A 13,716-nucleotide genomic window follows, 5' to 3' on the forward strand; every position below is an offset into this window, starting at 1 on the left:
CATTACTCATTAGAGTAATATGATCATATTTCAAGCTTAAGTTTATTAAAGCAAGTGATTTTGCTCTATTTTAAATTGAGTGGTTACGTTATTTTCTCCAATGAGATTATTTTATTAAATTTCCTTTTTTTAGAGCGATTTGAATTAGGGATTTTTTTTTTAATTTCACACTGACACTTAAATATGATTGAAATCAATAATTTACAATTCAAGAGAAAAAATTTATGAAGACTTGAACTCCAAATTAACTTCATGTATTAAACTCAAAACTTCATGTGAACATCATTCAAAAAGAAAAAAAAAATCATGCGAACAGACTTTAAGTAATAAATATTAGTCTTAAATCTTCTACATTTTGATACTTAGAATTCAAAAAACAATGATGTGTTGAATAAATCATTGAAAAATAGAGGTCAGGGAATAATATTATTATTAATCAGCGAAGCAACAATGTAAATTTCTATCTGAATCTTTCTACTATCAATAATGGAAATAACATTTAGGACGACTATCCTATTAGATTATTCCAAATCTAGAAGATAACATATCCAAATGATAAGTTGGAATAAAGTGACTTAATTATATGCAAAAGTTTATGTTATTTTCATTAATAGATTTTTCCATCATAATATTCTACATCGACAATATATTTATTTAAATGAGAAGTTGAAATGAAATAGTGTACAAATAAAAGTCTGTAATATCTCAAATGTTATTTGTAAAACTTATATCTTTTTATTAGATTATTCCATATGTATAAGATTGTTCTAAACGATAAGTTTGGAATAAAGGAACTTAATTACACTTGGTACATGTGATACTATTTTTCGTCAGTGTAAGCATTTTAACTAGATTATTCGATGTGTATATAAGATAGTTCTAGCTAAATGATAAGGTGGAATAAATTAAAGAATTTAATTGATATACGTACATACAAAAGTTTATATGTCTAGTGTTAATTCAATTAATCAAATTTCTAGTAAAATTATTCCAATCTATAAGATATTTCTCAATGGGAATAAAAGAATTTATTGCTTTTCGGCTGCCTATAAAATAAGCTAAGTCTGCTGAATAATTGTACTAGATGAAGAATATTTTATATTCACCCAATTTGCTTGAAATGGATGAAAATTTTGTAAACATATTGAATAACCATGCATCTCCTGCTCTCCTTTCATAGGTTTGATCCGTGGGTTTTGTACAAGTAAAGTTGTCACCACTTTTAATGATTGATTTTTGACCACATACATATATTCTTGCATCGATCGGAATTTTTTGGGTATCATCCATCGTGGTCAATGCTGATGAGATGTGTAGTTCACACGGCAGGGATGGGGAAATTTATTTTGACATTATCCAGTATGCTCAGAGTGAGCAAAGCAATCCGCGATACGAACTTGCGCACTCCCCAAAGAAACTGCAATTGAAAATGAAGCAGATTCAGATTTTGCTTGCTGAATGTTGGATTCTGAGTTACACATATGCATTGTAGCCTTGGAAAATGTGGCGGCATTAACTGCAAACATGTTACTACCTGTCCAATGGTGACACTATCACATCACGAGCGAGTTATGTAATAGTTCTTAGATGAGATCATTCTTGCTGCATTATTATTAGAAGTATCTATTTATGCAAGATTGATAATTTGAATACACGTCCAAATTAACAAGAGTTTTTAGGCAGTTTAATTTAACTAACTAGCTATTTAGAATACACATCATAATTAAAAAAAAAGTACAATTTAAGATGTATGATTAGACTTATCTATCTGCTCAATCAGCCCACGGTCCAAGAAAGCCATAACAATGTGATCAAACTGGCTACTGCGTCAGATAAATAAAATCAAGACTGAGTGTGATATTTCCTCCGTAAACTCATAGTTAGTTTTGTCACGCTTACAAATCAAACTACATTAACATGATTTAGGTATTAGGGCAAGATTGGAAAAAAAATGTCGATCATGCAATGATTATGACGGAGAACAAACCTACAAACAGTACAGAGCATGGACCTTTTTTTCAAAAGAAATTATTCTTAAAAGATAAAAAAATTCCTTGCTTTTTACATTATTTTTTATTCCACGTTTCCTCTTTTAACACACACCATAAATTTTTTGTCCGCTTTCTGTTTGTAATTAGTCAAACGGAATCCTAGCCGCCTCCACAAATGGCAATTGTCAATTGGCTTGCGCCTTGACTTTCGGAAGCGGGCGCATGAAGGGATAAAATAGACTGTCGCGGGTGACTGTCCGTTGACTTGATTTTCACTTCTGAGACGGACAGTCGGTCCGAGTAAATGCGAGGCGGCGAAACAAAACAAATAACAAGCAGGCGGTTGTGTCTTCTCTTGCATGAATAAAAGGCCACGCACCTTCCACGCAGCTTGACGATTTCACGTGATAAGATATCATTTTGATGCGTTGGCGGTAAATTATTGGCGGAAGTCGTGACAAAACGACGACGTACTTCTCTGACTTTTTGTTAAATCAGTCAGGCCGAATAAGTGGCGGCTGTTCACGCAGCTTAGAGCATTATGGTGGTACCATACTACAATTGAATCCAGCATTCAGCCTGCAGTTGTCACCATAATCGGATTCAACCGCTGAATCAGCTGTGGGATGGTACCACAACTATTTATAGATTGGTTGTTCGATTTGTCTTTGTTTGTGCATATCAAATGATTTACTTGGAAATTTGGAATAGAGGGTTTATTTGCTTATAAATAATACAAGTAGGACAAATTTTCTTAAAGGGTTCAATCAATTTCTGACGAATCAATCAAACATATATAATTAATTTTAATTCGGTATAAAATAGACAATACCGCTACTCCATACATACCATTACCATGTTCGTTTGTATTTGGGTAAAACTAATACAATATGGTTAGTTTTCCTAACATTATCGTTAATCAAGAGTTTGTTCGAATGGATCTTAAAAGCTAGTAATGAATATGGAAGCCAATGCTAAATCGACACGGGGCATGCTCAATGGTGGAATACATACGTGTATGTACGTACAGTCGCGACTAGCCAAACACTACGGATTTTTATATCCTTTTGAAAATTTGTCTTTAGTGCCCAAGAAAAGAGCATACCAAAATTTTAATCCTACCACCTCACTCAAATAACTTCATCGTATCTGGGTACAAGTATAATTCTTAATAATAAAAATAAAAAGAAAAGGTAAAGAAATGGTTAAAAGAAAAATAAAAAGTAAATCAAGAGCCAACAGCATGGACAAGAGGAAGAAGCAGGTGCCGTTTGGGCTTTGGCTATACAGAAAGATCACAAGTATTTCACTATATACATACAGAACTAACTACCAAAAGCTACCTCCTGATATCCATTCATGTGACCTTTTAAAGCAATTAAATTCCCCTTGAACAAATATATCCTCAACTTAAATTTCCACATACAAAAAGGAATTATATAATATATATCTCACCTACCAATTGCTTACTAGCTGGACATACTCACTGCTAAAAGCATACTGAGCTTTGTAGCCGGAAATGGAAAATTGCAGCAAAGGTGCACTGCTATCTGCATACAGTTTATAAACTTCGAATTGTGTCCACGCGATCAATGACATCCAACGCTTTGATCCGATCTATATCAAAGTCAATTACAGGAACCGAAGATGGTCTCCTAATGGGGAAGGGATCTCTCTTAGTTTCACTTGTTGGGGAGTGACTGTTACTTTTGGTCAACCTGTGGTGCTTGCTCAACCTGTTTTTGGCAGTGTCAAACTCCTGACTCTTACTTATCCCTGGTGTCTTTTTCCTTTTGCTAACATCTCGAAGCATCTCTTGATCTTCCACAGTTAGCATGGGGGATGGAGGGTGGGGTGGGTTTGTAGATAATGGAATCGCTTTCTGGTTCGGGGAACGAATCGGGGATTTAACAGGAGATCTTATTCCAACATTACCAGCCCTTGCTTGGCTAACAAGATGGTGAAGCCACACAACCAATTCAAGGATATAAGCTTCTGTTTTCTCCTTATCTGCATGGTGTAACGTCTCAATCCTGAGTAAGTCGGTACCAACAGGTTTTCGATTCATCTCAGACCTGAACAGATTTATGAAAAAGGCATGAGCAAAAATAATCTTGATAGAAAATGAACGAAGAAAAAGCAAATTGTGGTCCTAACCCACCCTGCGTTCGCCCATTCTCCAACCCATCCAAATCCATGATGAGCCCTGGTAGGACCAAATTGCAAAGCAAAACAGCAGATAGATTAGATAAACAAAAGTCTCAGCTAATCAATCAAAAACAAATATTTCCCACCCACCCCATCCATTTCCAAGAAATATGCCCCATCATTACATATAATAGGAAAATGAGTTGACTACCACACTCCCTGGCTTTCCAAAGATGAATTGCTGAAAAGGCCCTCAGAACAAAGAGGGAAACAAATGAACTACACAATCTGGTACCCTAGTTAAAACACAACCGAAGAAGAAAGAGACCATGGACATTGTCGTTTGCGGGGCCTGGTAATCTTACTTGGTTGTGTTAGTCGCAATAGGAACAAGCCACTGCAATGTTTTCTCCATTTCAGCCTTAATTTGCTGGATAGTAAGCTGCAAGAAGAACATTGGAAGAGAAGAATAATCAAATAAGTGCTTACTTGATATGTTGAAGGACAGGCTTCATGTACTCCGTATCACAAACATAAAACACTTCCAATGACTCAATTGATATTTCAAGGGTTGAAAATACTTAACCAATACCTCTTCCTTAACCTGGAACAACTGTAATTTGGAGCGCAATGCAGACTTTATGGTAGGAGGCAGCCCTTGGTATAAAGCATCCCTCGTATTCGGAGGCACAGAACTTGATCGAGATACCTGAGGACACTAACATGTTAGCAAAAGTACACAACTGACATTCTCAGCTATTTAGTGGAAACAAAAACCTCAGTCATTTCTCGATTAAAAAATATGAAAGCCTTTAGACTCAAAGGCCTGCATTTCATGAGTTTGAATTATACAATTTGTTAAACTCTCCAAAACATTCAGAAATATTTCTCTACAATAATCCCAATACCTACAGAAATATCTAAACAAAGGGAATCCTTCAAATTCAAGAATGAACCACCCACCCTAACGTGTGATCATAACAATCAGACTAGGTTATTGATATGCCAGATAAATGAAAGACAAACAAGGACATACTTTGCAATACGAAAAGATCAGGTAAAAGGAAGTTAAATCTGCACAGAATTATAAACTCACAAGAGTATCAATTTGAGTGACGATGTTAGCATAATGCAATGCAAGACCAGCTGACCCCAGCTTCTTATGACTGTTCTGAGAGCCTTTTACTGGTCTATCACCATCTGAAAGTTCAGAGAGAAAAACATTACAAAAACACCATTCGGTTAGTGAACCCCAATGAATAGTTCGCTTGTTTTATATTATTTATAGTTTAAGATACTTGCTTAAGACAGACATAACACATGAACTCTGAATCAAAGAAAAGGAATGAGATACATTTTTCTATGTGCTCCCCCCGGGATGATTATCTTATGCAACTGCTAGGATTTTGAAGAAGCTTTTTCGAAGCATTTAACTTATTATTTGTTATTTCCAGTCTCCCTTTTGACTCAGAATATTGTTTAGAATTCTCACCAGCACTACCAAAGGCTTCATGAATCTCCAAATGCAAGAAATGAACAGTGTCAACAAGCTTCTCCATCACCTGTAATACAATATCTCAGATATGTCCTCAGAAAGGGTGAGAGTATGGACTCCAAGGGATAAGTTCATACTAATGGTAAACCATTAGCCAACAGAAAAAATATAAATTTAAAATTTAATTAACTAATATAAAACTACATTTCGAAAAATAGGAAGATATTTACTTAGGAGTGCTTAAAATCCAGTAATTTTCTTCTAATTTTCTTGATCTATAAAAGGTTCCATTTTCTTGAGAAAAAACAATACAAGGATAAGACATTTTTGGAAATGGTAAACTGGTAACTGAACACATTCATCCCTGACAACACAGTAGATTAAGCAGCATTCATTTGTACCTCTTCCAAAATCTTCGACCAAAGAGATTTCTTTTGCAAGCTTCTTACATGCTTCTTTTGGCTCTTTAACTCAGCTCTCAAAATTGCAAGGCTGTCTCCTGCATGTCAAATGAATGTCTATACAAGATGAAACAGAGTAACTGCAAATTAAGATATGCACAAAGATGACAAGAAATAGAGAACCAAACAAAAGTTGTTCTCCACATTATTCCACAATTTCGGTTGCAAACTACTAAAAGTAGGAAGTATCTCAAATCTTGTATGTGGTCGTAGCCATGTTAAACAGTAAAATTAGAGATAAAAAGCTACATAGCTATTCAAGAAACAAAATGACGAGTGCAGAGACAACATTACATAAACAGAGCAAAATAAAGGGAATGATTTTCCATGATATGCATAATATCCAAATCAACAAACCAAAGTAAAAAATTAAAAAAAAAGAAAAAAGCTGCTCGGGTGTAAAAAGGCTGTGTGTGATAAATTTTAAATTTCAAATGGGATACACTATAAATTAGATTGCCTCTTGAAACCTTAAAATAGTAATACAAGTAAAAAATATTCTCCTCAATAATATCTGAGTTTCAAAATTTTCCATATTTGCCATCATAAAAGGAAAAATTAGAGCAACTTTTGTCAAACCGCAATGCCAAAATATTCTACTAAAATAACATCTGTAAATTTAGATACAAGCCCCAATTTACCTCTTTGAGCAGCATTACAATTATCCTCTTCCTGAAGCTTGCGTCGATAATCTTGTTCAAATCTGTCCAGGGCATGCAATTCATGATATAATTCCTGTAACCAAAAACATTTCCACTCTGCTTTAGTAAGACTCAGGCATAACATCAACACAGTGTCAAGAACACAGCTCATGTCTTCCAAATGAATGTAAATGAAAGGAGGGGGGGGGGGGAGGAAGAAGATAATACTTGGAAATTGGACTTAAGGGATAAAAGGATTAAGATGACCTCAGAAGCACCGAATAGAAAAGTCCCCTAAATTCAAAATCTGAAATCAAAATTATTTATCTTAAGAAAGAAACTAAAGACAATTCCATAATAGGAATGAGAACAATTCCATGGACTGTTTACATAGGCAATTACAAAGAATAAATAAGATCACAACCGCCATGAAATTTTAAAAAGCTTTCCACCCTAGAGATGCAGCATTATCTAGCAACCACTAGGGCAAATTACTCACAGCTGTATACTGAACCAAAGTCATCAATTGATCCATTATTGTCCTTGCTTCTTCCTTCAGTTGATTTTGTGGGGTAAGTTCTGAACCCAGCCTAAAAGTCATAAAGACGGCACAAGAAAGAACATAAGAGCCTAATAACAGATGCTCTAGAGAATATAAACTTAACTAGGCAAGATGTAATTTGATTACTTTGCAAAATATCGATCCAAGTTGTGTAACTGAGGATCTTCACAACGATTTCCAAATCGTACCACTTCTCCAGAGAAAACTTTCAATTCTTCTCTGTCAAAACAATAAAACAACATGATCTATATTTTTACTTTTCCCATACTGATTGAAAATATACCCAATATATTATCTCATTAGCAAAAGATATTTTCTTAACAACATAGCTTATTTTTGTATTATCCACCTCTTATCAGCAGCAGCAATTCTCAGCAACTCGTCCATATCTCTGGAAATTAAATTTTGAACCCCTTCTGAAGGAAGCACAACTTCTTTTAGATGTTTAATGTTCTCCTTTGAGAGGGATTGCATCAAATTGGCACCCTTGACGATAGTGTTTGCGACTTCAAAAGCCAAAATTGTAATTTTATTCCCTTTTGTTGTCACGCCTGAGGTAAATCCACTGCCGAGGTTCAAACTGGTCATGCTACTACCAAGAGTGTCTAAAACATCCACTGCTTTCCCAAGCCCAACTGTACCAGCTCTGCCCAAAAGAGAGCTCACTTCGGAAACCTAAAAAATAAAATTAACCGAAATTAATTTAAATCAGCAATTTCACATTAAAAAGACCATACCTTGAAATTTCTACATTAAGTGGCACAACATTCTGAAGAAATCACCACCAAAATATTTCAAATAAGCCATTAGAGGACATAGTCCAAGTTCAAAAAGACTTATTTAATAGAAATGCGAAGCAAAGGTCCTATTAATTCATCAAGAACATTAAACAGTAGAATATAGCATTCAGCTAAAGAATAAATCCGTTTGTGATATAGGCTCCTAGTATGAGCAGAAAGACAAGCAAGTAGTTCGCAATTCCTATATGTTGCTCTTATTGCATAACCTCTGCCTAGACAGATGTGTATACTAGCTCAAGATCAACTGATGGATCCAACTAAATGAAAATACTTATGTTCAAACGGTAAGATTGTTGTGGTTGCTAGATTGCTTAGTTCTGCCATAAAAAACTCTCTCTCTATCTCTTTTTTTTTTTAACCGTTTGCCCCATATTATGGCCTGTTCAATGACGTAGCATTTATTGAATGAGTTAAAGTAGAAACAAATTGTTTATTTGTCCACATAGGGAGGACTTTCGTCCATTCACAAAGTTGTTGGAAAAATTGGATATGCCTTTTTCAGTAGATCTAGCTCTTCCCCCAAACATAATGAAGGGCATCAAACTATCTTAAAAATATCTCTCATTCCAGAATTCCAATACCAAGGAAGGGTTGTCCCGAATAATTTTATTAAACTCTAATGAAAATAAGCAGTAACACTTTATATCATCATTCATCATTGAATACAGCCAACTAATCCCCATCACACCTTGAAATGACATTTACGAAGAAACATCTAGTAGCAAAGACAAAGGGCAACTAAAGGCAAACACGATTTTTACAGTTAGTTCACAGATCATGTCACACTTGGCCGCCAGGTCTTGCTAATTAACCTTTCCTATCCATGTTGCGTTGAATCTTTACTCACTTGGCAAAGAATTTCACATTGTAGCCACTTACAACCCATGTCAAGACCTTTATATGCAACAGGCTTCAGTATCCCAAGACACTTTGTAATTAAAAGAGCATGAAACCATCACGCAACAAGTTTTTAGCGCCAGCTTAAACAGAGTCAGATTTCAAATTTTATTCCCAAGGCTGATTGTGAATTAGAATGGAAGCACGAGCGCTCCTTTAATCATCAGTCAATCAAACAGATAACCACAAAAACAAATACTTAGCAATCTTTCCACGGCATATGTTTAAAGCATATAAAATTATTTACCTATTCTAGTACAACATAATAAACACACTTTAACAAAAAAACAAAAGGAAATGAAAGAGCATGCAAAAAGCAAATAAATTAATGACAAACCTTAGCAACAGCAACCTGTTTAGACTTAGTTGATCTAGATTTGTTTGAAAGAGCCCTTGGCAAGCGGGGAATCCCATCATTGATATCTTCAAGATTAGTCCCATAAGCAGCAATAGCATTGACCGTGGGAAAGGAAAACGGTTCTGTCAATTCCTTATTCTCCACATTCTCCCCTACGGGAGAGGGAGTTGAATTGTTATTCACTTTCATGGGCAGTTCACGCGGCTGATAAACCAAACCAAAATGACCATTAACACTTGGAAAGCTTTCACCGGGAGCATTATCTACATTTGAACTCCTCGAGCAAAGCCCTCCCATTGTGTTAATCACCACAAAGTATCCTTCAATCTATCAAAATCTCCATACAACAACACTCAACTAGCTTAGCAATCTTAAAAAGAATAAAAACTTGCCCTTTAACAAAGCAAGTCAGTAGCTCAATATTCCGAAGAGATCAGCGAAACCTAGATATTTAAACCCAAGTTCCAGCAAAATGATAACTTGCATACCTTCAGTCCAACTAAAACCCAACCAACAAACAAGCTGCAAAAACAGGAGTTTCCCGTCAATCAAAGACTACAAGGTCAACAAAATAGACAAAATTAAGACAAATGGAAAATAACCAGTTGGAGTAAACTCACGCAAATGTCCAAAAACAGCAAAAAGTTCAAAACTTGAGGTAATTTCCACATAGATTCAGAATTAGGGATAAAGCTCTTACCAGCTACACAGACATTACGAAAATTATGGGGCAAATTAAAAAAAAACAAAAAAATGGATCTGTTGCGTGTGCGATTGTAACAAAACAAAAAGCGGAGACTTTGGGTGTGTCAGCGAAGCGAAGCCAAAACACCACTTGCTGATGGGTCAAAGAAGCAAACTCACCACCGATGATACTTTCTTTCACTGCTCATTAATGCCTTTTAGATTAGAGTTAAATATTTCATTTACTGCTCATTATTAATTATTCTTGTTGTTACCATTTACTGCTCACTTTCGGACTTGTAGCCATTAGCCAGTAGCCACCCATTACTTTCACCCATTCCAAATTTTCTCTGAATCCCACTGTCGCCCTTGGAGCGCGCCCCTTTACGCGCCATCTTTTCATCTTGTTTGGAGTTTTGCCTTCCAACAATTTTGGTTAAAATTAGTTCAGAAAGCTCTTTAAAAATTTTTTAATTCACGTCCTTAAGAGCCTTCCTTCCTATCCATTGGTTCTTGTTTATAAAAGAAGGATGAGCTCAACTGGATTATACAAATAAAATTTAGATTATAAATGAATAATTATATATAAGAAACAAAAACAAAATTGAAGTGACTAAGGATATGAGTAAAGAAAGAATATAAATTAAATAAGAACATAATTTATTATTTTATTTTTAATTATAATGATATTGTAACAAATGTGGATATCATTTTGTTCATAAAATATTTTGTGTGGAAAAAAAATAAGAGATGTTTAATTATAAAAAACTCAAGTGTAAAATCAACTCAAAAAATATGCTTCTACATCAAATGAAAATACCCAGATCTTCTACTTCAAGAATAAAATAAAAATTAATCCACTGTATGATTAAATAAAATTAGATTTATTTTGTAATATATGCCTGTATTTTTCCTTTACGAAAATTGTAAAGGGTTCTCTTCGGCGAGTTTAATTCACGCGCGTTTTAGGACACTGTCCAAAGCTTTCTCTCTCTCAGTCCCTCTCACCAAAATGGTACAGTGATTAATAAAAATCACATGGATTGATTTTGAGGGCAAGAATTTGCAGCTAATTCACGTTAATCATTTTTCTTTTTCTTTTTCTTTTCTTTCTTTTTTCTTTTTCATCTTAATAATTTATGAACACATGCACAATAGCAAAAAGATTTCTCCGATTTCAAAAAATTCGGCAAGTTGATCCTTTTAAGTTTCGAAATAAAATCACTCAATTTGTTTACCAAGTTGATTAATGGTCAAACCTAATAATGTAATGACATTGAAGTCTTTTTTCTTTTTTTCTTCTTCTTTTTTTTAATATAACACATCTATACACACACATACACGCGCGCGTGCGCGCACACACATACATACCTACATATATATACAAAATAAAAAACAAAAAGTAGATTATATTAAAATGAGTATAAAATTAAAAAAAAAAAAGAGATTAAGTAGAAACACTAATTGCTTATGTATATTTATATATATATAACTCTTCTTTAACAATAATATTTTTATTTTAATAGATGAGAATATTACTAAAAAATTGTTTTTAATATTAAAATTTTATTTTTTTATATTTTAATGACAACTTCACTTCAAAATGAATATAAGAATATATGTGTGTGCGTAAATAAATTTCTTTCAAACTATGTACGTGTAAATGGTGCGAGGCGAAAGGAGAAATGTCACCATTAAGAATATTCTTAGGGTTAAGGCAAAGTCGAATTAATACGCATTGATTGGCCCCAAGTAAGTGAATGACGCTTTAGATTGTATGTACGCGTATGTATACTTTGGACTGTTTCTAGTCAACCTGCAAGTCATGAAAGAAAATCCTCCAAAAGAAAGAAAATTAACTTAAAAGAGGTCGTGGCGAATGTGGTCCATTCTTTAGTAATCATCCAATTAAGTTTGTGGGTTCACATGTACTTTTACATTCCTATAATAATATATCTTCTCTTCTCTTTCTTTTGAAATTTCTGCAACTCTCGTCGATTTTTGAAGTCCAGTGTTTAACTAATATAAACTATTTTAGACTATTTTAGACTTGCCTTGTTAGTAAGTTTACAGCAATAAAACGTGAGATTATTAAGGAAAATAATCTCAGGTCCTTTGAAAAATAATTACTCGGTAAATAAACAACATAACATGTGCAGTCTGAAATATATATATATATATATATATATATATATATATTAGAAAATAGAAGTTATGCGCGGATGAGACAAATTTATTATGCGGTTAATAAAAATTGTAATGTCTTTTAAAATATTAGATCGACGCATTTTTGTAGACAAAAATGTTGTAGAACAATAATTTCACTTGGTCCTGGTGGATAATTTTATTTATTTAGAAAACGCGTTTTTAGGTGAGAAATTTGACACTAAAAAGAACCTTATGTCTATTAATGTGGATGTACTTATGGTTGGGGAATTCTATATATATATATGGGTTCCTCTATGATGCTGTAATTTTTTTTACAGCATCAATAATGTATTAATTGTGAACCATTAGATCTAATCAATGATATTCAATATTTATACTAAAAAAATAATTAAAAAATAATGATAACCGTTCAAGTGTGGATAATTTTTGTAAAATAATTGTGACCACCCTTAAAGTTTGAAACAATTTCACTTAAATAATATATTTTATTTAAAATTACTTTTTAGCCCTCCTTTAAATTTGTAATATGATAATCTCTTTTAAATAAATCTTCCAAAATCAGTTACTATTAAGTATAAAATATAATATCAAATAGGTTATTTAACACAAAGTCTTGTAATAATTTGTATTGTATGAATTTAATTACAAACCATTAATACCTAAACAATAATGATAATAGAAAGCATTGCAATAAACTATTTTATATGTGTTTTATTAATAATACTATATGAGTCACAACAAATGAGAAATATTTTATGCACCAATTATTATTGAAAAATATATATGTCTATATAACTATAGAGTGAGAAATATTTTGATTTAAATTTTTATCAAAAAATTAAACTATTTATTTCATGCAATTTAATGGTGGAGGATATAACATTATGAAATGTTGCTTTGACTTTCAATATCAACCATTACACTATGAGATATTAGTGGCTCAAATATTGTGCCAAAATTATAAGTTAAAGTATCCCAAACCATATCTTTATAATGGAAATATAAAAACATACAATGATTTTTTTCCTCATTTTGTCCATTAAATATTATTTGATGTAATATTTTATTTATTGTCACTATTAATTATCATAATAAAAGTAATGACTCTTCGTAGCATAAAAAATTTATAATTACTATCAAAGAAAAACAATAAAATAATCTTTCATGATTCATAAACTAAAGTTAATTAGGAATATGTGTTAGATTTAACTTTTATGAAATTAACAAAGTGACATTTGAAAATAAAATGAAAATAAGTTTGTGAAAGTTAAATTTTATAAGGCTGAGATAATTTTCTACCATGTCAATAAAAATCTAAAAATATAAATGATTTTCTTTCACTTTTTTTCCCACGTAAATATTATTGGAGGTAATATTTTATTTATTGTCACTATTAATTATCATAAAAAAGTAATGACTCTTAATAACATAAAATTTTATAATTACAATCAAAGGATATCAATAAAATAATTTTTCACGATTCATAAACTAAAGCTCATTAGGAATATAT

The 13,716-nt window shown here is 32.8% G+C and overlaps 1 protein-coding gene across 7 annotated transcripts; it reads right to left on the reverse strand.

Moving 5' to 3' along the window:
- Positions 1-3,241: 3,241 nt before the first annotated feature.
- Positions 3,242-10,250, reverse strand: LOC102630837 (protein PSK SIMULATOR 1). 7 transcript variants are annotated; one of them, XM_006473156.4, is made up of 14 exons: positions 10,054-10,250; positions 9,842-9,875; positions 9,333-9,680; positions 7,648-7,973; positions 7,425-7,517; positions 7,236-7,326; positions 6,737-6,830; positions 6,036-6,133; positions 5,632-5,701; positions 5,236-5,339; positions 4,732-4,848; positions 4,505-4,581; positions 4,153-4,197; positions 3,242-4,066 (listed from the first exon to the last, which is right to left on the reverse strand). In XM_006473156.4, exons 3-14 carry the CDS (start codon positions 9,648-9,650, stop codon positions 3,553-3,555), a joined length of 1,947 nt encoding a protein of 648 aa, XP_006473219.2. In that variant the 5' UTR covers positions 9,651-9,680; positions 9,842-9,875; positions 10,054-10,250; the 3' UTR covers positions 3,242-3,552. The 7 variants fall into 7 exon arrangements, with proteins under 7 accessions (XP_006473219.2, XP_052297930.1, XP_006473217.2 ...); XM_052441970.1 differs by having other exon boundaries at positions 9,333-9,690; XM_006473154.4 differs by having other exon boundaries at positions 9,974-10,250.
- Positions 10,251-13,716: the final 3,466 nt, after the last annotated feature.

The sequence above is a fragment of the Citrus sinensis genome, chromosome 5, assembly GCF_022201045.2.
Source record: "Citrus sinensis cultivar Valencia sweet orange chromosome 5, DVS_A1.0, whole genome shotgun sequence".
NCBI lineage: Eukaryota > Viridiplantae > Streptophyta > Magnoliopsida > Sapindales > Rutaceae > Citrus > Citrus sinensis.

What these genes read in the sequence shown, in the direction of transcription:
- LOC102630837 (XM_006473156.4), bottom strand. Translation starts at nt 9,650, where the DNA reads ATGGGAGGGCTTTGCTCGAGGAGTTCAAATGTAGATAATGCTCCCGGT. An exon ending in TGTTCCAGGTTAAGGAAGAG is followed by an intron (nt 4,582 to 4,731) that starts GTATTGGTTAAG and finishes TTCTTCTTGCAG; the next exon opens with CTTACTATCCAGCAAATTAA. An exon ending in GGAGAATGGGCGAACGCAGG is followed by an intron (nt 4,067 to 4,152) that starts GTGGGTTAGGAC and finishes AAATCTGTTCAG; the next exon opens with GTCTGAGATGAATCGAAAAC.